This window comes from Pseudorca crassidens, chromosome 5, assembly GCF_039906515.1.
Source record: "Pseudorca crassidens isolate mPseCra1 chromosome 5, mPseCra1.hap1, whole genome shotgun sequence".
In the NCBI taxonomy this organism is placed as follows: domain Eukaryota; kingdom Metazoa; phylum Chordata; class Mammalia; order Artiodactyla; family Delphinidae; genus Pseudorca; species Pseudorca crassidens.
The window spans coordinates 30,664,333-30,690,448 of NC_090300.1; the positions used below are offsets into that span (position 1 = coordinate 30,664,333).

Below are 26,116 nucleotides of genomic sequence, written 5' to 3' on the forward strand. Positions count from 1 at the left end.
CACGCCAGTGGGTGGACTTCTGTGGTATAAGTGTTCTCCAGTCTGTGAGTCACCCACCCAGCAGTTATGGGATTTGATTTTACTGTGATTGCGCCCTTTGTACCGTCTCACTGTGGCTTTTCCTTTGTCTTTGGATGTGAGGTATTTTTTTGGTGAGTTCCAGTGTCTTCCTGTTGATGATTGTCCAGCAGCTAGTTGTGATTCTGGTGTTCTCACAGAAGGAGTGAGAGCATGTCCTTCTACTCCACTATTTTGGTTCCTAATCTCTCACTGATTCTTATTGAGGCCTTTCTTATATATTTTGCCACCAGGTGACTCCTAAACTGCTTGTTCCAAGTGGAAGGTAGTGTGGGACTGTCAAATGGGGGTCACGTGCATGATGCCCTGCTTTTCCAGCTTCTAGGGGATGCTCGCATTATGTGTTCTGTGACCCCCTTCCAGGCAATGGTTGTGTCACTCCAACCTCTATCTTCACATCTCCTGCTTCTCCATTTGTATCATTTTTAAAGATTTCACATATAAGTGATATCATGATATTTGTCTTTGTCTGTCTGACTTACTTCACTTAGTACAGTATGATAATCTCTAGGTCCACACTTGTTGATGCAAATGGAATTATTTTGTTCTTTTTTATGGCTGAATAATATTCCATTCCATTAATATTTGATTACATACACGCATATATAGTATATTGTGTGTGTGTGTGTGTGTGTGTGTGTGTGTGTAAAATTTCACTGACCTTGGAATGGATGACATGGTTCAGATGCAGTGAATGTGGAGCACTTGTGTGCATATATGTGTGTGCCCATATGTGTGTGCATGAGTGTGAGTATATTAGTGTATATGTGTGTGTGTATGCATGACACAGCTGAGTGTGTGGGTCTGGGTGCTGCTGAGAGTTTGTACCAGGAAGACATGGCAGTGGGCAGAAAGAGGGGTACTTGTGGGTAGCAGTGCTCCTGCCAATTTGGGGTTCATATTATCTCTCCGTTCCCTGCATATACCCCTTTATTTATCTCAGAGCAGAGCAACTGTTGAAATGATATCAATAATTTAAATGATATCAACATTTCCCCACATACCCCGTTTTTCATTATCTCTCAAAGCAAAAAGAGAGACATATAGCACAGGGTAAACTCAGAGTTTAACAACTCAAATCAATGAGCATTTTCTGAGGACCTGTGGTGCCCAGCTCCCCATTCATTCCTGTCTCCCTGCCCTTTTGCAAGCCATCCTTGTGGTGCCCTTTCCTCTGGCCTGTGCCTTGTCCAATTCCTGCCCATTCTTCAAAGGCTAGCTCTGGTCCTACTGCAGCCAGGAACCATCTTCCCACAACTCAGGCCACCATCTAGTGGGTCCCAAATGTTTGCTGGTCTGGGAGAGCGCTGCTCCTCATGATCACCCAGAGGCTTTTAGGAAACACCAGTGCCCAGGCCCCTGTGCTATATAATCTGATCAGTGGCTCTGGGGCGGGCCCAGGGCATCTGTATTTTTAAAACACTCCATCAGTGATTCCAATGCTCACTTGGGATGGCGGTAGCTCCAGAGACCAAGCAATATGCCCAGTTGCTTTTCAGTTGGCCTTGTGGTTAGGAAGCAACCTGAAGGTGGGAACTAGCTTTATGTCTCTCTGGTCTCTCCTGAAGAGCCTAGCTGAGCTGGGGACAGTTGATGTCATTAGCATTCTAGCAAATCACAGAATCACATTCACTGATGACTCGAGTTTGTGCCCCTAGCCCAGGCCTATCCTTTGGGTCCTAGTCTTACAAAATTGTGCCAATTATTAAGCTCGTGTCTCCCAGCCCCTACCCTGCCTTTCTGGACTCAGTCTCTGATGCTGAGGGTGGGGCTCTGCAGATATAGCTTTTTTTTTTTTTTTTTTTTTTTGCCAACTGTCTCCTTGTGGTTCTGCTACTAGGGGACACCAGAGGAAGACTGGATGCCTTGAAGGGGGTGAAGGCAAGAGCTCCTTTCTCTCTTGCTCCCTTTTCTGGGTGGCATCACTGCCCTTCCCAGTGATGGTCCTTCCCAGCCTGTGGCAGTTTAGCTGTTACTGTCAGTTTCCAGGTCTTTTCCCCACTCTCCTAGAACTGGCCTCCTGGAACTCTCCCAGAGACACCAGCACCAGTCTGGCAGTGACCCTTGCTCAGAGATCTGGGCCCCAGCTCAGCAGGGCTCCTCCTCTGAGCCTCTGGTTCTGATAACCCCATCCTCTTCCCTTCATTTCCCCAGTCCTAGGGGTGACAGTGGCTCCTAGGGGTGATAGTTGCCACCTCTGTGTTATCCCAGTGTCCCTTTTCTGTCCTGGGTCCTCCAACATCTATTGAACCAATTCTCATATTCAGTTCTCTCTGTTAAACGGACTGGTGTGTTTTCTGTTTTCCAGACTGAATCAGGCTGATACAATAACCAGCTGCTGCTGTTTGATTCTGCTCACTAGTCCCTCAAGTATCTCCATCCATCCAAGGCAGAACTCTAACATTTCCCCAAACTGAAACTTGTCCATTCTCTCCTGTTTGGATCCATCACCCACCTGGTGCTCAATTCAGAATCTTCGACACCATCCTTGATTACTCTCTCCTGCTCACTCATACACACCCCACTGGTCCGAAAGGGCTCTTGATTCCACCTCGAATCTGTCCCCTCAGTCCAGGTAACCACACTTGTGCTAACAGTCCTCCTGCCTTTTCTCTTGGCTCCCTGCAACTCACTGCCCATACAAAACCAAAAGTAACACTACTGAAATATAAATAGGGTTGTGACATTGTCTGGCTTACAGCTTCCTGAGATGCATGACCTCTGTGATGGCCCACAAGTTCTGCCAAGGCCATTTACCCATCCTTCTCTCCTCCTTGTTTCTTGCAATGCAGCCTCTGGGACTGTGTTCCTGTTTTTCTTCCTGCCACAGGACCTTGGCACCTGCTGCAGCTCTATCAAAAATGCTTTTCTCCTCTGCTTGTCACATGACTGGTTTCTCTCCTTTCTTAAGGAGACAGGTTTAAATTCACCTCTTGGGAGCCCTTCACTGACAGCCTCTGTTTTAGTCCGTTTGGTTGGCTATAACAAAGTATCATAGACTGGGTGTCTTATAACAACAGAAATTTATTTCTCACAGTTTTAGGGGCTGGAAGTCCAAGATAGGGTGCCAGCATAATCAAGTTCTGGTGAGGACCCTCTTCTGGGGTGCGGATGGCTGTCTTCTCATTGTGGTGGAAAGAGAGTGAGCTAACTCTCTGGCTTCATCTTATAAAGGCACTAATCCCATTCTTGAGGGCCCCACTCTCATGGCCTAATTACCTCCCAAGGTAATTAGGAAACACCATCACTTTGGGGTTAGGGTTTCAGCACATGAATTTTGGAGAACACAACATTCAGGCCATTGCACCCTCTTTAGAATCGATACCTCCCAGCTCCATGCTCCTTTCCTCCCTAGCACTTTTCATCATTTCTAGTCATCTATATACTTATAGCTTTATCTGTCTTCCTCATTAGACTATAAAATATGTGGGGCAGGGACCATGCCTGTTGAATTTCCCACTGTGTTCCTTGCACCCAAGTCTCATTACAGGTGTGTTAAATGAATGAATGAATCTAGAGTGAATATAAAAAGAAAAAGAAAAAATGTAAGAAGAGGAGAGGTGCCAGAAAACTACCATTTTCTTAGCTATCAACTGCACTAATATACTATAAGCTCTTTTCAAGTAGACACTACACCTAATTATCTGTTCCTATAGCCATACACCGTTGTCTAAAGAAAGACTGATAGAGATGCTGAAATACGTAGATATACAGAGAGATTATGGCTGGACAGAGTAGTGTATATAGATGAATCTCTCTGTTATATTTGGCACATATATATATATATATATATACACACACACACAAACATATATGTACTACTGTGTACGTGCAGAATTACAAATCACTATATTGCATGCCTGTAACTTACATAATATTGTACATTAACTATACTTCAATTAAAAAAATTTCCTCCTTAACAGTATTTTCCACTTTGTAACATGCTTCCGTGTATATTACTCATTTGAATTTGACAACAATCCGAAGAAGCAGGGAAAGAAACATTATTCTTATTTAATTAAAGATCAGCTCTAAAATACCTAATCAAACCACATCATCATATAGACAAAGAAACTGACATCCAGGGTGAGAGAGGGACTCACTCAAGGCCATGCAACTGGTTAGTAAAGATAAAGTGCTGGTATTACACCAGATCCTTGTCTCCCTTTTTATACCACAGGAAGGGTCCTGGGAGGGTACACTCTGTGTGAATCATAACCCCAGGGAACAAATGATGTGCAAGGGTTTCTGCATCATTAAAAAATTTCACCTTGTGTTTGGAAGAACAGCTCCGCTACCGCTTAAATGGGCCTCTCAGAGAATCCCACTAACTTCTTGGTTGCTGAAGCAAGTTTACACATTCTCTAGAGAGGCAAGATCAGGGTGCTGGTGCTTCTCTGATTCTGGCCATCCTACTTGGCTCTGTGAGTAGGTGTGATCATTGTAATGCAAAATTCATATCATTCTTTTTTTTTTTTTAGTTTAATTTCCTTTTAGTTTATCAGTAGTAAGATCCCTGCTGGCATGTCATTTAATTTGCTCCCCGTGCTAATGATGATTTTGAAGGCTTTTACAGAAATGATTATATGGTAATACCAAATCTGATGGTGGATCCAAGCCATCATTTATAGTAATAGGATCATAACGAAGCTCCCGCGGGTATTCCTTCTTGTAGTGCTGTTTGGGGGCGGGGCAGGAATCTGCTTGGCTTCATCTCACATTATTAAAAGATCATCACTAAGGATCCTTCACAGGGAAGGGGGCTTTTCTGGCTCTGATACTGAGTCTCCGGGCAAAATAATGGGTTGCAAAGCCATGGTCCTCCGGGTGAAGCCAGATGAGCTGGCCACACCTGCCACGGGGCAGCTCATGAAAAGGATGGGATTAGAGGAGGTGGAGACCACTGACCACCGGTCCCTTTCCATGCCCACTCCCACTTCTGTGTGTAGACCCTCATCGTGCAAACTGACCTGTCGGGGATGGGTTCACAGGAGGGTGACTCTGTGTGCCTGACTTCCAGCAGTAGTTCTTCTGTCTCTGGTATTAATGTGCAATGTGAGTTTCACTGAGCCAGCCACTGGGACAGAATGAATGAGATGCCATCTCTGTCCTAAAGACTAGGGACTAATGAGAGCTCCTGAGCATCACGGGCTGGAAGAGGTGTCTCTGTGGGGGATGGGGTGGGGGAGGAGGGCTCGGGGTTTAGTGAGAACCCAGGAGAGGAAGGAGGTATCATCCCCACTTAGACCACCTGGAGAATCAGCAAAGACTTCACACAAGTGGTTAAGCTAGGTCTTGAAAGACTGGTGGTATTTTCTAGGCAGCAGTGGGGTGGGGTTCAGGAGTGGTTCGTTCCAGGCAGATGGGGCCTTTTCAAGCTTGGGTACTTCACATTGTCTGAAGGGCCTGGCCAAGTTCAGTGAGGCTGGAGCTGACACATGACTCTGCCATTCTTTCCTGCCATGCTTCAAAGAACCATAGGAAGGTGCCTCCCACCAGCCCTTCTACTGCTCTTCCTTTGTCTGGGGATCAGAAAGAGTGAGAAGAGGGAGTACTCTCCTTCTTATGGCTCTGGGGCAGACCTCAGACCTTGGGGTTAAAGTTATGGGAAGGCAAGTTCAGGCTCAATAACGAGGAAGCGCATTCTAACAACGTTGGCCTTTTCATATTAAAATAGTCTGCATAGTGAGGGAATGAGCTCCCCATCAATCAGTGACTTGCCCAAACACCGACAGCTAGTTAGACCAGGGTCAACATGCGTACCCAGGGAGCCTGACTTCAAAGAGAGTGCCTTTTTAATTTTTTTCAACCAACGCTACCTCATACAAAACACCACAGAATTCTGAGCCTAGGATTAGGTCCGAGCTCATGGAAACGTAGCCACTTGCTGACTTTTGTATCTTAGTTTCTATTTAATGAGCAAACAGCAAGCCATGACATCAGGCATTTCCTTTTATTAGCTCTTAGTAGAATTCTGCTGAAATGGCTCAGATGTCCCGGGAACATGGTCTACAACCTCGTTGAAGAATGTGGGGAGAAAGATACATATACACACGTGTGTGTGTCTACATATGTCTATTCTGTGGTATGTCTCTGAGGTTGCTGCCTGCCCTGCGGGGGGCACTCAGAAGCGTTTCTGGAGGGCAATCCGGATATTCTTCAGCAGGCCCCACTTAGCTCGGCTCTTCCCACGCCCATCCGGTGTTACCACCTGCAATCAGAAGCAGAGAGCCATGGCACCAGCCACAAGGGAAGCAGCAGCTCCCAGGAGCCCGGCCCCGGCTGCGGGCCAGGCGCTACACACATCAGAGCATTAGCTCCTCATGTCGACAGCCACATGAGGCCGGTGCCATGGACCCCATTTTACCAATGAAAAAACGAAGGCACAGAAGAACCAGGTAGCTTTCCTGAAGTCCCGCAGCTAATATGTGGTGGGGTTGGGATTTCACAGACAAGGTTCCACTTCTTTAAGGCAGTTCAAGGACTGACTGCTGATTACCGTGTTGTGGTTGTGACCCCAGGTGGGCTTCACCAGAGATTAGCCCCAGGGGTCCTCCCCCCAGTCCCTAGAAATTGCTTCTGTCACAGCTCTTATCATTTGTAAATTTCACTGAATGTGTTTAATTAATTTTCTTACCAGACGGTGAGCACCTTAAATGGGGTGTGGAGGCAATGACAGTCTTTCCTCTCTGTAATCCCAACAGTGGTTATGGTACAGAGAAGTTTCTTAGAAAAGTGAATGAAAGGTGAATAGAACCATTATTTGTACATCTGCCAACTGTTTCTCTTCGCAGCATCATACTATCTCTGATCACAGTGAATAGTCAATGCTCCCTAGAAAAGGCAGCTTACATTGGGTAGCAGAACCCTCCTAGAGGTCTCACCAACTCAGCTTAGATGTGGAGCTCCGTGCCTTACCTTGAAGGCGGTGGACTTCTCCACAACTCTGGTCTGGCACCATTCCTATTCCTTCCTAATACACATTTACTGAGAAGGCATTTAGGGAGTGAGGTTAAGATCCAGGTATGAGAGACAGCCCACAGGATCAATCAGGATTCATGGGGCAGATGGGGCTAGGGGTGCAGTTTGGATGAGGAAGAGCGATGTTTGTACAAAGTATATGCAAAGGCTTTTATGTTTGTTTTCAAAGGGAAAGGGCAAAAAATAGACACCGTTATTATTATGCTCTCTAGTTTTACAAAATTTACTTTTAGTTTTAGAGAAAACAGGGCTTCATGCAAGATAAAGATTATGTTATACCTACGATGTTAGATTATTCATTGCTGGATAAAAATGGACATAACACATAGAGATAATCCTGATAAGGGTGGTATAAATGTGTAAGATATACACACAGAGCTATCAAGGGGCAATGAGGAAGGAATAACAGTGTTATGGTGGGTTGGGAATTGACTCATAAAAATAGGGAATTGAAGTTCTGCCTTAAAGTATAGTCAGGATCTCCAGAGATAAAGACTTGAGTGGGACATGTGAATGGGGCAGTGGGGAATGAGGTGTGTCTGTGAATCAGAGGATCAGATGAAACAGGACAGAAGAAACAGAGAACAGAACTTGAGATACTAAAGAAATTGAAATGATAGTTGGCATTCCCTCCCCTGCCCAAAAGGCTCAGATGGTCTTTCAAATGAATTCTACCAAACTTTTAAGAAAGAGTTGTTCTAGAAAATAGAAAAAGAGCAATAGTTTCCTAGTTCATTTTTCAAGCTAGTAAAATATTGATTCCAGAACCAGACAAAAGAAATATAAGCAAAATATTATAGGTCTGGTTCACGAATGATGAGAGATGCAGTACTCCAAAACAAAATATGAGCTAACTAAAACCAAGTATATTAAAAAAATAATACATCATGATCACATAGGGTTTAGTCCATGAATGCAAGTAGAGTTTAACATCAGAAAAATCAGTGTCATTAATTTCATTAATGCCTAAAGGAGAAAAGTCATATGATTATCTCAAATAATACAAAAAATTCACAAAGTTGCACAAGCTCTCAGAAATTTAGAAGTAGAAACAATTTTCCTTAACTTAATAAGGTTTATATATAAAATTTACCACTGAATTATACACTTCAAAAGAGTGAATTTCTTAGTATGTGAACTATATTTTAATAAAACTTTTATAAAAAATGAAAAGTCAGAGCACTGTTAAAAAAAACTAAATCAAAAATCATCATAGCTCAATGGAGAAACATTAAGATCAGGAATAAGACAAGGATATTAACTCTCACAGCCACCATTTTCTGTAGGACCAATAGCCCTGGCCAAAGCTATAAGGAAAGAAAAAGAAATAGTGGTTCAAGACTTGTAAGGAAAGAGGTAAAACTATCATTATTTATAGACGATAGGATCATACGCCTGGAAAAACAAGCAGAATCAACAGAGAGACTCTCAGAATAATGAGATATTATTGATATTGCTGGAATCAAGATTATCCTACAAACACAGTAGTTTTTATTCTAAACCAGCAGTACATTAGAAAGTATAATCAGATATAAAAATAACATTAATAATATCAACTAAATCTGTAAAATATCTGGTTTAACCAGGAATATATAGTACCTCTATGGGAAGATTTTAAAACTCCATACTATTCTCCATAGTGGCTGTACCAATTCACATTCCCAACAGTGCAAGAGGGTTCCCTTTTCGCCACACACTCTCCAGCATTTATTGTTTATAGATTTTTTGATGATGGCCATTCTGACTGGTGTGAAATGATATCTCATTGTAGTTTTGATTTGCATTTCTCTAATGATTAATGATGTTGAGCATTCTTTCATGTGTTTGTTGGCAATCTGTATATCTTCTTTGGAGAAATGTCTATTTAGGTCTTCTGCTTATCTTTGGATTGGGCTGTTTGTTATTTTGATATTGGGCTGCATGAGCTGCTTGTAAATTTTGGAGATTAATCCTTTGTCAGTTGCTTCATTTGCAAATATTTTCTTCCATTCTGAGGGTTGTCTTTTCATCTTGTTTATGGTTTCTTTTGCTGTGCAAAAGCTTTTAAGTTTCATTAGGTCCCATTTTGTTTACTTTTGTTTTTATTTCCATTTCTCTAGGAGGTAGGTCAAAAAGGATCTTGCTGTGATTTATGTCATAGAGTGTTCTACGTATGATTTCCTCTAAGAGTTTTAAAGTGTCTGGCCTTACATTTAGGTATTTAATCCATTTTGAGTTAATTTTTGTGTATGGTGGTAGGGAGTGTTCTAATTTCATTCTTTTACATGTAGCTGTCCAGTTTTCCCAGCACAACTTATTGAAGAGACTGTCTTTTCTCCATTGTATATCCTTGCCTCCTTTATCAAAGATAAGGTGTCCATATGTGTGTGGGTTTATCTCTGGGCTTTCTATCCTGTTCCATTGATCTATATTTCTGTTTTTGTGCCAGTACCATACTCTCTTGACTACTGTAGCTTTGTAGTATACTCTGAAGACAGGGAGTCTGATTCCTCCAGCTCCATTTTTCTTTCTCAAGATTGCTTTGGCTATTTGGGGTCTTTTGTATTTCCATACAAATTGTGAGACTTTTTGTTCTAGTTCTGTGAAAAATGCCAGTGGTAGTTTGATAGGGATTGCACTGAATCTGTAGATTGGTTTGGGTAGTATAGTCATTTTCACAATGTTGATTCTTCCAAGCCAGGAACATGGTATACCTTTCCATCTATTTGTATCATCTTTAATTTCTTTCATCAGTGTCTTATAATTTTCCACATACAGGTCTTTTGTCTCCTTAGGTAGGTTTATTCCTAGATATTTTATTCTTTTTGTTGCAATGGTAAATGGGAGTGTTTTCTTAATTTCACTTTCAGATTTTTCATCATTAGTGTATCGGAATGCAAGAGATTTCTGTGCATTAATTTTGTATCCTGCTACTTTACCAAATTCATTGATTAGCTCTAATAGTTTTCTGGTAGCATCTTTCGGATTCTCCATGTACAGTATCATGTCATCTACAAACAGTGGCAACATTACTTCTTTTCCGACTTGGATTCCCTTCATTTCTTTTTCTTCTCTTATTGCTGTGGGTAAACTTCCAAAACTATGCTGAATAATAGTGGTGAGAGTGGGCAACCTTGTCTTGTTCCTGATCTTAATGGAAATGGTTTCAGTTTTTCACCATTGAGGATGATGTTGGCTGTGAGTCTGTCATATATGGTCTTTATTATGTTGAGGTAAATTTCCTCTTTGCCTACTTTCTGGAGGGTTTTTATCATATATGGGTTTTGAATTTTGTCAAAAGCTTTCTCTGGATCTATTGAGATGATCATATGGTTTTTATACTTCAATTTGTTAATATGGTGTATCACATTGATTGATTTCAGTATACTGAAGAATCCTTGCATTCCTGGGATAAACTCCACTTGATCATGCTGTATGATCCTTTTAATGTGCTGTTAGATTCTGTTTGCTAGTATTTTGTTGAGGATTTTTGCATCTATGTTCATCAGTGATATTGGCCTGTAGTTTTCTTTCTTTGTGACATCTTTGTCTGGTTTTGGTATCAGGGTGATGGTGGCCTTGTAGAATGAGTTTGGGAGTGTTCCTCTCTCTGCTATATTTTGGAAGAGTTTGAGAAAGTTAGGTGTTAGCTCTTCTCTAAATGTTTGATAGAATGCACTATGAAGCCATCTGCTCCTTGGCTTTTTTTCTTGGAAGACTTTTAATCGCAGTTTCAATTTCAGTGCTTGTGATTGGTCTGTTCATATTTTCTATTTCTTCCTGGTTCAGTCTCGGAAGGTTGTGCATTTCTAAGAATTTGCCCATTTCTTTCAGGTTGTCCATTTTATTGGCATATAGTTGCTTGTAGTAATCTCTCATGATCCTTTGTATTTCTGCAGTGTCAGTTGTTACTTCTCCTTTTTCATTTCTAATTCTATTGATTTGAGTCTTCTCCATTTTTTTCTTGATGAGTCTGGTTAATGTTTTATCAATTTTGTTTATCTTCTCAAAGAACCAGCTTTTAGTTTTATTGCTCTTTGCTATCATTTCCTTCATTTCTTTTTCATTTACTTCTGATCTGATCTTTATGATTTCCTTCCTTCTGCTAACTTTGGGGTTTTTTTTTTTGTTCTTCTTTCTCTAATTGCTTTAGCTGTAAGGTTAGGTTGTTTTTTTGAGATGTTTCTTTTTTTAAGGTAAGATTGTATTGCTATAAACTTCCCTGATAAAACTGCTTTTGCTGCATCCCATAGGTTTTGGGTCATCATGTTTTCATTGTCATTTGTTTCTAGGTATTTTTTGATTTCCTTTGATTTCTTCAGTAATCTCTTGGTTATTAAGTAGTGTATTGTTTAGCCTCCATGTGTTTGTATTTTTTACAGATTTTTTCCTGTAATTGATATCTAGTCTCATAGCGTTGTGGTCGGAAAAGATACTTGATATGATTTCAATTTTCTTAAATTTACCAGGGCTTGATTTATGACCCAAGATATGATCTATCCTGGAGAATGTTCCATAAGTACTTGAGAAGAAAGTGTATTCTGTTGTTTTTGGATGGAATGTCCTATAAATATCAATTAAGTCCATCTTGTTTATTGTATCATTTAAAGCTTGTGTTTCCTTATTTATTTTCATTTTGGATGATCTGTCCATTGGTGAAAGTGGAGTGTTCAAGTCCCCTACTATGATTGTGTTACTGTCGATTTCCCCTTTTATGGCTGTTAGTATTTGCCTTATGTATTGAAGGTGCTCCTATGTTGGGTGCATATATTTTACAACTGTTATATCTTCTTCTTGGATTGATCCCTTGATCATTATATAGTGTCCTTCTTTGTCTCTTGTAATAGTCTTTTTTTAAAGTCTATTTTGTCTGATATGAGAATTGCTACTCCAGCTTTCTTTTGATTTCCATCTGCATGGAATATCTTTCTCCATCCCCTCTCTTTCAGTCTGTATATGTCCCTAGGTCTGAAGTGGGTCTCTTGTAGACAGCATATATATGGGTCTTGTTTTTGTATGCATTCAGGCAGTCTATGTCTTTTGGTTGGAGCATTTAATCCATTTACATTTAAGGAAATTATCAATATGTATGCTCCTATTACCATTTTCTTAATTGTTTTGGGTTTGTTATTGTCTTTTCCTTCTCTTGTGCTTCTTGCCTAGAGAAGTTCCTTTAGCATTTACTATAAAGCTGATTTGGTGGTGCTGAATTCTCTTAGCTTTTGCTTGCCTGTAAAGGTTTTAGTTTCTCTGTCAAATCTGAACGAGATTCTTGCTGGATAGAGTGATCTTGGTTGTAGGTTTTTCTCCTTTATCACTTTAAATATGTCCTGCCACTCCCTTCTGGCTTGCAGAGTTTCTGCTGAAAGGTCAGCTTTAACCGTATGGTGATTCCCTTGTATGTTATTTGTTGTTTTTCCCTTGTTACTTTTAATATTTTTTTCTTTGTATTTAACTTTTGATAGTTTGCTTAATATGTGTCTTGGCGTGTTTCTCCTTGGATTTTCCTGTATGGGACTCTCTGTGCTTCCTGGACTTGATTAACTATTTCCTTTCCCATATTAGGGAAGTTTTCAACTATAATCTCTTCAAGTATTTTCTCAGTCCCTTTCTTTTTCTCTTCTTCTTCTGGAACCCCTATAATTCGAATGTTGATGCGTTTAGTGTTGTCCCAGATGTCTCAGAGACTGTCCTCAATTCTTTTCATTTTTTTTTCTTTATTCTGCTCTGCAGTAGTTATTTCCACTATTTTATCTTCCAGGTCACTTATCAGTTCTTCTGCCTCAATTATTATGCTATTGGTCCCTTCTAGAGAATTTTTAATTTCATTTATTGTGTTGTTCATCACTGTTTGTTTGCTCTTTAGTTCTTCTAGGTCCTTGTTGAACGTTTCTTGTATTTTCTCCATTCTATTTCCAAGATGTGGGATCATCTTTACTATCATTATTCTGAATTCTTTTTCATGTAGACTGCCTATTTCCTCTTCATTTGTTAAGTCTAGTGGGTTTTTACCTTGCTCCTTCATCTGCTGTGGGTTTCTCTGTCTTCTCATTTGGTTAACTTACGGTGTTTGGGGTCTCCCTTTCATAGGCTGCAGGTTCGTAGTTCCCATTGTTTTTAGTGTCTGCCCCCAGCGGCTAAGGTTTGTTCTGTGGGTTGTGTAGGCTTCCTGGTGGAGGGGACTTGTGCCTGTGTTCTGGTGGGTGAGGCTGTATCTTGTCTTTCTGGTGGGCAGGTCCACGTCTGGTGGTGTGTCTTAGAGTATTTGTGGGCTTATTATGATTTTAGGCAGCCTCTCTGTTAATGGGTGGATTGTGTTCCTGTCTTGCTAGTTGTTTGGCATAGGGTGTCCCGCACTAGAGCTTGCTGGTCGTTGAGTGGAGCTGGGTCTTGGCATTGAGACGGAGATCTCTGGGAGATTATCGCCATTTGATATTAAGTGGAGCTGGGAGGTGTCTGGTGGACCAATGTTCTGAACTTGGCTCTCCCACCTCAGAGGCACAGCCCTCACACCTGGCTGGAGCACCAAGAACCTGTCATCCACATGGCTCAGAATAAAAGGGAGAAAAAGAAAGAATGAAAGAAAGAAAGAAAGAAAGAAAGAAAGAAAGAAAGAAGAATATAAAATAAAATAAAGTTATTAAATTAAAAATAATTATTAAAATAATTTTTTAAAGTAATTTTAAAAAAAAAGAAAGAAAGAAGAGAGCAACCAAACCAAAACACAAATCCACCAATGAGAACAAGTGGTAAAAACTATACTAAAAAACAAAACAAAACAGAAAAACCAAATAAACAGAAAAAAGATGGGCAGACAGAACCCTAGGACAAATGGTAAAAGCAAAGCTATACAGACAAAATCACACTAAGAAGCATAAACATACACACTCACAAAAAGAGGAAAAGGGGGGAAAAAAAGTATCATTGCTCCCAAAGTCCACCTCCTCAATTTGGGATGATTTGTTGTCTATTCATGTGTTCCACAGATGCAGGTACATCAAGTTGATTGTGGAGATTTAATCTGCTGCTACTGAGGCTGCTGGGAGAGATTTCCCTTTCTCTTCTTTGTTCTCACAGCTCCCAGGGGCTCAGCTTTGGATTTGGACCCGCCTCTGCGTGTAGGTCGCTGGAGGGCGTCTGTTCTTTGCTCAGACAGGACGGGGTTAAAGTAGCCGCTGATTCGGGGGCTCCGGCTCACTCAGGCCGGGGGTGGAGAGGGGTACGGATGCGGGGCGAGCAGAGGCCGACGTGACATTACAGCAGCATGAGGCCCACCGTGCGTTCTCCCGGGGAAGTTGTCCCTGGATCCCGGGACCCTGGCAGTGGCGGGCTGTACAGCCTCCCTGGAAGGGAGGTGTGGAGAGTGACCTGTGCTTGCACACAGGCTTCTTGGTGGCGGCAGCAGCAGCCTGAGCGTCCCATGCCAGTCTCTGGGTCCGCGCTGATAGCTGCGCCTTGCGCCTGTCCCTGGAGCTCCTTTAAGCAGCACTCTTAATCCCCTCTCCTCGCGCACCAGCAAACAAAGAGGCAAGAAAAAGTCTCTTGCCTCTTAGGCAGGTCCAGACTTTTCCCCGGACTCCCTCCCAGCTAGCCGTGGTGCACTAACCCCCTGCAGGCTGTGTTCACGCCGCAAACCCCAGTTCTCTCCCTGTGCTCTGACCGAAGCCCGAGCCTCAGCTCCCAGCCCCGGCCGTCCCGGCGGGTGAGCAGACAAGCCTCTCGGGCTGGTGAGTGCTGGTCAGCACTGATCCTCTGTGCGGGAATCTCTCCGCTTTGCCCTCTGCACCCCTGTTGCTGCGCTCTCCTCCACACCTCTGAAGCTTCCCCCGCTCCGCCTCCTGCAGTCTCCGCCCACGAAGGGGCTTCCTAGTGTGTGGAAACCTTTCCTCCTTCACAGCTCCCTCCCACTGGTGCAGGTCCGTCCCTATTCTTTTGTCTCTGTTTTTTCTTTTTTCTTTTGCTCTACCCAGGTACGTGGGGAGTTTCTTGCCTTTTGCGAGGTCTGAAGTCTTCTGCCAGTGTTCAGCAGGTGTTCTGTAGGAGTTGTTCCACATGTAGATGTATTTCTGATGTATTTGTGGGAAGGTGATCTCCACGTCTTACTCTTCCGCCATCTTCAGAAATTCTCCATTTTAAGGATTTTTAAAACAAAACTTCAAAAGGTCAAACCATGAAAAAAATAATTGATGACTTTGATAACATCAAAATTGAAGATTTCTGCTGTTTCATGACATACACGATGAACAAAGTTATAGACAAATGTCAGAATGGAGAAGATATTATCAATGTCTAAAGCCATTATCTAGACTATATAAGGTCATACTACAAATCACCTAGGAAAAGAAAAATGCAATAGGAAAATGGGCAAAAGATATTTAGCATGCTATTTACAGAAGAGGAAATCCTGAAAACAACCATATGAAATGTAATTTTAAACAATAAGGAGATAGTACTTTATACCTATTGGGCTAGCAAAATAGTAAAAGCTGGATCATGTCAAATGTAGGTGGGGCTTAAGATATGGGGTCCTCATTCATTCCTTATGGAAGAGTACATGCGTGCAGTCCAATCAAGTATGCACACACTCTACCCCCCAGCAATTTCACTCATGCTGTACGTCTGATAGGGGCTGAATTGTGTCCTCCCAAAATTCTTGTGTTGAAGTCCTATTCCCAGTACTTCAGAATGTGACTTATTTAAAGATAGTGCCTTTAAAGAGGCGATTAAGTTAAAATGAGGTCATTATGGAGGGTCCTAATCCAATCTGACTGTTGTCCTTATAAGGAGAGGAAGTTTGGACACACAGAGACACACCAGAGTTGCACTCACACAAGAAAGGGCCCTGTGAGGGCACAGGGAGAAGGCAGATATCTGCAAGCCAAGGGGAGAAGCCTCAGAAGAAAGCAGACCCACCAAAACCTTGACCTTAGACTCCTGGCCTCCAGAACTGTGAGAAAATACATTTCTGTTGTTTATGCCACTGAGTCTGCAGCATTTTGATGTGGCAGCCCTAGCAAACTAATACAATGTCCCAGAGAAAGTCCCACGTCCCTATCCCACCCACAAAATGTCAGGAATGAGGTTGTTTACTACAGCATTATTGGAGGTCACCTGGGTGTCCATCCTGGCTGAATAGACAGGTAAAACTTGGTGAACAAACGCACACTGTAAAGGATGAGGCAGCATTAGGAGTTAGGGACTAAATGTGCCCAGTGACATGGATGGATCATTAAAAACACAGTGTTCAGGGGAAAACGGTAAGACACAGTAAGTTATGTAACAATACTAGCATTTGTGCAAATTAATAACACATTCAAAACAATACACGCCATGTAAGAACACATAAAGGCAGCAAGATGCACATAAAACATATTAGAATGGATATCTAAGGAGCGTCACAAAAGGAAACAAATACATAAACAAGAAAAGGGCCTTGCATGTACCAGTACTGGTAAAGGACCATGAATTGAGGTGTCTGACTAATTCAACCTTCTGTGTATGAGGTTAAAAATGATAGGTCCAGCTTGAGCCTGAATTAGACTCATTCCAGGGTTCTAACCTATTGGCAGGGCAAGTAGGGAGGGACCAATAGGGTTCTATTTACGTGAACGATCAAGAGGCCTTTGGGAAAAGAATGAATTCTAAGGAGATGACTGCAAACCACTTTGATTTCGTTTCAGGGCATGGAGTCACGGTGAGTATGTGGGTAGGTGAGCGGGTAGTTTTGGGGTAGTTATTCCAAATGTGGACTAGTGTTGGTCACTCAAATTCCTCTAACCCCAACCCCTGAAGATGTGTGTCTCAGCCTAAGGTGGAGTGTCTGCAGTAGGGACAGAAGAAAAACCAGAGGGGGATTTCATGAAACTGAAGTAAGATGCCCAGGAAGGCCAAGCAGCCCTGCTCTGTGGCTGGAGTTCCAGCCTGAGTGTGGCCTGAGCAGGTAGGAAGAAGTACTGCAGATGCTCAGTTTATCTGGCAGGACCACTTCCTGAGCACACGTGAGGCACTGTTGGGGGGTGGGATCCAGTATAGACTGAGAAGGAATTTGAGAGGATGGGTGGGGCGAAGGGTGGGTGCCTTTCCTGAAGAGCTATAGGGAAAGACCCAGAACAGTACCAGTGTGTGAGTATTCTGGGGCCTGAATGTTTACCTCCAAGTCAGATGTAACCTGAGATATCTGGTCTACCTCAGATTGTGGTAGGCAGAATAATGGCCCCCCAAGTCCATGTCCTCCTCCCAGGAACCGGTGAACATTTTATGTTACATGGCAAAGGGGGATTAAGGTTGCTAGTCAGCTGGCTTGAAGATAGGGAGATTATCCTGAATCATCAGGTGGATCCAGTATGATCCCAAGAGTCCTTCAAAGTCGAAGAGGAGGCAGAATCGAACCAGAGGGATGATGGTGTGAGAAGGACTCAGCCTAGCGTTATTGGCTTTGGATATGGAAGAAGAGGCCATGAGCCAAGGAATGTGGGCAGCTGCGTGAAGCCGGAAAAGGGGAGGAAATGAACTTTCCCCTAGAGCCTCCGGAAAGCACACAGCCCTGCTCACACCTTAGATTTCTGATCTCCGGAATTGTTAAGTTAATAGGTAAAACTGTATTGTGTAAGCTACTAATTTGTTACAGCGGCAACAGGAAACCAGTGCGCATGTGGAAAGTTAGATGTTTCATAGGAAGACTTCCTGGAAGTTAGCAGAGATTTGCAGTCAGAGGGAGACATCAAGGTGAGGAGGCTGTTTTCAAAAATGGGGGCCGTGGTCATCAGGTACACTGAGGTTTAGATGAAAAGCAAGAGGAGGAACTGAGGTCACAGGGTATGTGATTTGCCTAAAAACACATCTCCATTCCTTCAAAAAATATCAACAAGGCACTGGGGCATTAGAAGCTCTCAGCTGGGGACTTGGGAGCCAAGAGAGGTGAGGAAGGCCGGCACGATGTCCTCGCTGAGCTTGCCGCCTAGCAGACTGGGGGCTTGGACCCAGATACACCCGTCCAAGTCCAAAGATCTTCCCAACGCATAATCTTGCCTCTCAAGAAAAATAAAAGTGCCGCTGTCACGGCTGTTGCTCTGACAACATTCTCCCAGAGAGTGGTGCCAGGTCCCTAAGGCTGAGCCCACTCTGCCTAGACTTTGCTGCATCTGATTATCTGATTATGGTACAGGGGACGAAGAGCTCCTGCCTTAGATGAGACCTAGGTTCCCACTCAACTCCTTTAAGTTACACGAGGCCAGACTCTTTTCCTCTCTGAGCTTCAGTTTCCTCATCTGTAAAATGGAGGCAATAACTCCCTGCCTTCCGAGCGGTTGGGATGATCAGTGATAATGAATATACAGTGTCTGACACAGAGTCAGCCTTCAATAAGTGAGACCTTTAAAAAGCATTAAAGTTAATTTTCATGCTTTGTCTATTAGACTACATATAAAATCCCTTAAAAAAAATCAAGCGACAGACCATGAAAATCAAATATAAAAGGTGTTATTTCACTTCCTTTACAAAAGGATGTATGGTGGAAATATTGCATTTTGGATAAGAAATGATTCTGCTGCCTTGTTACAGCATTTTAAATGAAACCTTTCAGGAATACCTGCTTAGAACTGATGCTGAAGGAAAAATACTTCGATTTTATAGGAAGGAGCTAAAGTCATTACTTTTATGAAGCTTTATAAATGTCATTCAAACACACCATCTTCTTTTCATTTGCTATTGAAGCCTTTACTTATGCAAATCATGACAAATGTGAAGGAAAGCCAAGCTTCCCCTGGAATGCTAATATAATCACAAAGAGGGAGGAAGAATTACTTCTGAAGGAAAAATCTATATTGCAGCTCTGTGAGTCAGATGAAAATGAAGCTTCCAGAAAACCTCATTAGTTAGTGCTCTGCTCATTAAGAAATTGTGTTAAAAAGCAAAGAAGCTGGAATGAGTTTCCTTCCCTTATAGGGAGTGCAAATTCATCACATAAACACAATTTCAGGGGGATTGTTATTTCTTGATTGATGGTAAAAAACACTTAACAGCTCTCAGGCATCTTATGGTACTTTGTAATTATTAATTTTATTTATTTAGACGTTCATTCATAGATTCATTTGTTTGGTCACGTTTTCACTCATGTATTAATTCAATAACCATTAAGAACCATTAAGCTATGTGCACAGTGCTGGTAAAGCATTGTGGCAGAAGGAAAGATGAATTAGACGTGAATTTTGTTTTCAAGGGGTTCAAAATTTAAGATGGATGACAAAATATCTACCTGAGAAAGGCTGACACACTCCTGTCTCTCCACCCCCATCCTTGGCCCTAGCATCTAAAAATGACTTAAGATACACACAAAAAAATATTAGTAACAGCACCGAGTGTGCCCTTCATGAGGAATTAAAAAAAAAATGAGAAGGCAGATGGAATTAGATTGAAGGAAAACTCCATAGTCAAAAGGACCTGCTGTCAAAGATGGTAGCAACTGTGGGTGTTCCGTGCTCTGGAGAGAAGAGTATCAACAAGAATTGGTCTATGGGGCAACTGACGGACAGGGTACCTGGCTGGGGTCTAACACGAGGAGTAACCAGGCGACTTTCTCATCCCACGTCCTTCCCGTGTGAGTGTCTGACCTCCGTGGAGGGGGAGGGGATGCACATGGGTGCCAGGCTCCAGAAGCAGAGCATCGGGATGGAGTAGAGAGCCCCCTCCGCCTGCCTCCAGGAGACTTGCTTCTGGTATAATGACCAAGAGCATAATCCTGCCCCACCCTACATCCTGCTTCCCTTTATCACCAGAGGTAGCAACCAATCAGATTCTCTTCTGCAAACATGTGACCAGAGCCCAAGGGCGTGAAGCTAGTCAGATTGTGTTGGTCGCACAGAGCATGGGCCAGGAACCTCCAAAACCACATGCAAGCTGCATTTAGGGGAGGAGAAACAATGGGCTAGCTGAAAATGGTGCAGATTTAGAGAGAAGCAGAGATGGAAGGAGGGGCTGTGGGCGACACAGAGGGAGGGAATAGCGAGAGAGGGATTGATTGAGAGATTGAGAATAAACTGATGGCTTTCCAGTTTTTTTGGGTATCAGATGTATGTCCTGGCTGGAAGGGGTCTCATGAGACTCCCTTCTCTCTCGGGCTTTTCAATAGCCGAAATGAATGGATTTATTCTCTTTACTTCTAAAGAATCCCTGATTAAGACTTAATCTACTCTGATTCCTAAGAACACCATCATGGCTGTACAGTAAGATAGCTCTAGGCAGTCTTGACATTTTTCTTCCCTTTCTCCTTTGAATATCAATAAAATTATACCCATGAATGTATTTCCCCTGGGGATATAAAGCAGAATCAACCTTGCATCACAAAAAAGATAGGAATAATCTTGTCCCTTCCATTATTTGGAGTCCATCCTGGCTTACTCACTGGCTATTCCTTAACTTTCAGATAAACAACAAATAAATTTTTTTAGTATTATAAGTATATCCTAAATACTGCATGAGACATACTAACACTAAAAATTTATTCACTGCATTGTATAATTATAAATTTATAATTAAATTTAGATTAATTATAATTTATATTGCTTAAATCTGATACCCTATCCTTGCTTTGATTCACCACTGACGCTAATACTTAACTCTTTTTTTGTCCTTCTCACACCACAATTATTTGTTTGCTAGACCCTGAGCTCCGTGAAGGCAAGAATTACGTCTTATTTTCCTCGGAACTCTACATACTAACACAATACCTGGCACAAATGTTTTCTGAATCAAAGCGAACTGACGATTCTCATTTGCAAAGTTGGCTGAGGCCAGAGGCCCTCCCTGTGCCCTTGAGTTAATCAGTTTTCTGGGAGTAGAGAGGGAGGTCATATGGTGGGTTCCATGACCTCATGATCAATCCTAACAGAGCTGCATCCATAGTGGATGAAGAACTTCCAACTGAGAAATAAAGTGCCTGGTACCTTGCAGATGTCACTCCACTGCCCAGGACCGTTATCGTTGACGGCTCTCACTTTAAACAGATACTCGGTGTTGGGGGTCAGGTTGTGCAGCTCCAGGTTCTGCTGCGTTATATCCCGAATTTGTGCACAGAGCTCTGCCTGCACATTGTTAGGAGGGGAATTAATGAGTTCGTAGAATTCCATCTCAAAAGAGTCCACGTCTTCTATTGGGCATGTCCAGTAAACCTAGGAAGAAATGAACATGTCAGTGGGTTACTAGCACACACCATTCAGCTTTCTTTCCCATGAAGATCTGTGTCGTGGAATCTCTGGGGTGAGTTTAAGCTGACTCATCCCCTCTAGCTGCTGAAGACTTTGAATTAGACCTTGTGCAACAGTCCTGAAAGGCTTCGTGATGAATCCTGACGTGAGGCTTTCAATGCGTTTCAAGAACAGAAGAATGCTCCTCTGGCTTCTGCTCCTGTCACTGTGGAGGTGAACTTGTCCTCCTGACACCACTAACCAAAGTGGCTACCATTTATTGAACACATATTATGCACCAGATTCTGTGTCAGACATTGCCTGCCTCGTTTAGTCCTCACAGTTCCCTAGGAGGGAGATTTCATTACCCCATTTTACAGTGGAGGCTCAGCAGGCTTACATTCAGCGATTCCAATGGAACCACAGACTACTAAAGTTGAACAGTGTATCTAGTTCAACTCTCTGTTTCATACACAAGGAAGTAGAGTCCCAAAGAGGTGAAGTGACTTATCCAAGTCATGGAGAATATATGTTCACACTCAAAGCATAAAATGTCACCTCTTGGGAAGAGGTATATTAACAAGTGTCAATTAGCAGAGTGTGCCTGGCATATAAATATTTTATAATAATTGCATTTTTAAACAGATATTGCATGGTTTATTTAAATGTTAATAAATTTAAATGTTATTGTGTATAAAGTTAATTTATAATTACTCATAAGTATATAAATTTTAAAATTTGTATTGATTTGTATAATTAATTTATAATTTTTTTATGAATTTACACTTTTAAAACTGTACATGTACGTGACTTGTTAATAAAAATTAACTTATCTTTTCTGATTATCAAAACATACTCATTTAAAATACATACCTGGAAAATACAGAAAAATTATAAGGAAAGAAAGAAAATAAACATCTCTTTTAATCCCACAATTCAGTTAATAATTCATTATATTTCTTTCCAATTTTGGAATATACACAAGCACACAAATACATATAATTTGGATTATTATTGCTCTGATTCCTGCTTTCTTTCACTTATTACATTTTATATATATCCCTATATCATTAAAAATTCAGCAAAGCACCATTTTAATAACTGCCCTATAAGTGATTTACTCCTTCTATAGCTGAACATTTAGGTTGTTTCTAATTTTACACTCTAATAAGTAATGATGCATTGAACACTTTGGGGCATGAATCTTCATTGAATTTTTAATCACTTCCTTGGGAACGAGTTCTAGAAATAAAGTTGAGTTTTTATGAAAAAACTCTTTAGGATTTTTAAGGTACAGAGTGACAAGTATAAGGCTAACTTAAAGAATATTTCCCATGCCAAAAGAACACTGTTAGTCAACCATCACTTGAGAGAGATGCCAACACAGATTTCGTCTCCTGCATTACTGAGTACTATGATTCCTGCGTGAATTACATCCCGTGATCCTGAAATACGGATCAATGATATTTTTACATCAAATACCACTGTTTGGCAGTAGGTTTAGGTGTCCTATCTTGAGATTCAATAACTTGACTGGATTTTTTCTGTGTAGGGTCCTTTCTTGAGCTCATCAAGGGACCATTTATAGGTGGCATAGGGTGACTGTTCTCCAAGCCCAAGTACAGAGCAGGTATCACCAGTCCTTCCCCTACAGAGCAAGATCCCGCCCACCTCCCAAGTGGTCTGAGTTGTGTGAGATGAGACCTAATGCCATCCCTGATATAATATCACATACACTGCAGGTTTTGCTGATCTATGATCATTTGGAAATGTAGGTTCAGCTGCTCCGTTGCGGGCATCTGTTATGTGAAGGGCAGAGATACTTTTGCTGTGTCTGACAGCCTATGGGAGGGTATGTTGTACATGTTCTACCTTGCAACATAAGGTCATTCTTGGGGTCAATTATAAATGCCAAGACATAGATTATAATGTCTCAGGAAAATAGAAAAGTAAGGCTTGGTCAGTGTCTGCCTTTCATTTTCTTGTTTTTAGACCCTTGATACTAAATTGTGGTCTGCAGACCGGCAGCAATGCCAACATCTGGAAGTTTGTTAGAAGCATAGAATCTCAGGCCCCACTGAGACCCACTGAAGCAGAATCTGCATTTTAACAAGATCCTCAGGTGCATATTAATGTTTGAGAACCACTAGTTTAGGATTCAAGGATGCTAAAAGTCTTTGTGAGTGTTCTCGGATCATGGAGACAAAAGATGGGCTCTGCCACATGGAAGCAGGCAGTGGGTTGGCTTGGGAGATATCCCTGTAGGACCCCAAGAGGAGGCAAGATATGCTCTGATAGAATATCTTTTTTCCTCCCTGGACTTTAATAAAACATTCTAGAAACAATTCAATTTAGGTTCAGCTGGATTTGGAAGGAATGTTGAAAGATGCGCCATTTGTTCATGTTAGGCCTAGAAGGTCAAAGAACAGCCATGTCCCCTGAAGCTGGGTGATGGTAGCTGTAGAGGTCTGTGAGACATCCACACACCTCCAATGCCACCCCCCACCCCCTTCCCCAAAAAGCTGAATCTCGGGAGATAAGGATTGGAACTCCATTGGGGATTATCCTTCTAATCTTTCCAAATCATGAAGACTCTGGATAGTTTCTTTAGAAGAAGTAGCAGTTTAGAGGAATCACAGCTGATAGACAACGGAGCCTGCTTTTCTAATTCCAATTTCTGTGCTCCCTCTACTGCTACACGTTCTCCTCTGGAAAATATTACCCTCTCCAAGAAGTCTCTTCAAATTACTTTGTTTCCCAAATTGTGCTCTCTTTCAATAGAGAAGCTGCCTTTGAAGTGGAGTTGGGGCTTTCAGATGTACTTCTGGCTATGAGTTAAATACATTGTTTGGTTTAAAACAATCTTGGGCTACTTAAGATTTTGGGAACTTATCCCTTTTGAATGGACTGACCACAAAGAGTCTAGAGGGACAGATTTGAGTGACCGGACCCTGGAGGTCAAACAAGTAAGTGCAACCTTTCCTGACTACCCCACTCCATTCCATAGCCCACACCCTCCTATCTTCCCTACAGGGCCCAGAGCCTTTCTTACCTTGGCAGCTCTCGGATACACCAGAGTCTGGTAGATAAGAATTGGGCCTGGAGTCTTCAGGGAGCTATCATTGAACGAGTACCAGTTGTGGAAGCTGCTGCTGTCCTGCACAGGCTGGTTTTCTACCCCTGCACTCCAGTAAGTGTAGAGGCTGTCTGTGGGCTTGGCAGGTCCAGCGGACTGGGCTCGCCCGTAGGCCTCCAGACCCATCTCGGTCTTCTCACAGTTGGGGCCATTAAAGGACAATAGGGAGGAGCTCCGCTGGCATATCTGCTGGTTGCCGAAGCTGTGGGTGCTGCAAGTGACCTTCCTGGCAATCATCGTTTCTGAGTGCAGGGGGTAGGGTGATGGCAGGGAGTTTCCCGAGGAACACACCTTCTTGGGCCCTGCGGGGAAGAGTTCGTGGATGGCATTGGAGAGCTCAGCAAAGTCCAAGGGCATGCAGTTCAAGGAGTGGAACCGGAGCTGTGGGTCTGGCCTGTAGGTATTCTGGATGCCGTCCTCGATCTGGTCCACCAGAATCTTGGCCGACTGCAGGAACGCCACTTGGCCTGTCTCCTTCAGGGCTTCCTTGGAGTAGGCGATCAGGCCACCCATCTCGTTCACTTTCATGGTGGTGACGTACACATAGTGTTCAATCTCCTTCTGCCTGGACACTTCCAGGTTCTCTATCTGCTCCATGACGGTTTTCTCTTTCTCCTGGAGAATGCTACGCAGCTTGAGGAATCCATTTCTGATCTCTTTGCGCTTTACCTCCTTGTCAGCTTTGAAGCTGTTTTTTAAAATGTTGAATTCCATGAGGTCATTATCAATTTCGTATCGGACTGCAAAACAACCAAGTGAGTTACTTCGGTTAAATTTTTCATTTCTCCAGATGTCAAAGCCAGTGGCAAACTGGAGCAAACTAACTTGGGCTCCAAAGATGTGGGTGGAAAGGGAGGGAAACCACTTGTTGCTGGGCTGAAAGGTGCTAGCATAGGTTTATAAAATGAATGTGGCCTCTCTCCATACACCCCTCTCTTTCTCCTTGTGTAATACTTCCCTTGGGTAGGACAGCCATCCTTCCCTGGCATACTTCTATCTAGTAATCCCTGCAGCCTTGGGTCTAAAGTTGGGAGTTCAAGGCCACCTTTGATGTTAGTTTTCACCAGACTTCACTTGTCAGCAAGTTTTACTTGAGAAGAGATGATGTCACAAAGTGATGGATTTCCCCTGTGTGAAAACTTAAGCTTTTGCAGGGGTGGGAGAAAGAACTAAATTTCTGATGACTGCTTCTAAATACTGCCTTGCCTTGTTCATCAAAACCCAGCCCTAGACAATGGTGGCAGGTCAGCAAAGTTCCCCTTCACTGTGTTTGCTCTTTAACATGTTCCTTTTCTCTGCTGGGGACTTTGACTCCCTTGGGTTCAGCTGGGCTCCCTCTCTTACTTACTCCCCACTTGCTTTCCAGAAAGCATCTGCTGTTACACTTCAAGGAAAACCGAGTTTATCCTGCCGCCTCTCACGTGGCATTTGGATTTTAAGTTCACTCAGTCATTCAACAAACATGTGACACCTGTTCCATGTCACATGCTTTTCTAGGCTCTAGGGATACAGATATGAGTGTGAGAGGTCACTGATGTTCCAGGCACGCATAAACCCAACGATACTGCAGTGTGGAAGATGCTGGGGCAGGATGAGCATGTGGGCCACCTCTGTCTGTGAAATGGCAACTTCACAGTTGCCATTTATAGGGTCTTAGGCAATAGACAGTGGTTTATAGGGTCTTTATAGGCATTAGGCAGTGATTTCAAGACACGTCAACCTTCTGTGGCCTATGCTAGAGGTAAGGTCCTCCCCATGAAAG

General features: G+C 42.4%; 1 protein-coding gene across 1 annotated transcript in view; it reads right to left on the reverse strand.

Annotated features, from left to right (window-relative positions):
* Positions 1 to 6,202: 6,202 nt before the first annotated feature.
* The window catches only part of TRIM42 (tripartite motif containing 42), a 29,362-nt gene continuing 9,448 nt past the window's right edge, over positions 6,203 to 26,116 (reverse strand). The window contains exons 3-5 of the mRNA XM_067737656.1: positions 24,271 to 25,094; positions 20,979 to 21,203; positions 6,203 to 6,289 (exon numbers count right to left, since the gene is read on the reverse strand). Of these exons, the coding sequence (XP_067593757.1) occupies positions 6,203 to 6,289; positions 20,979 to 21,203; positions 24,271 to 25,094 (1,136 nt within the window). The remainder of the gene's footprint in view (positions 6,290 to 20,978; positions 21,204 to 24,270; positions 25,095 to 26,116) is intronic.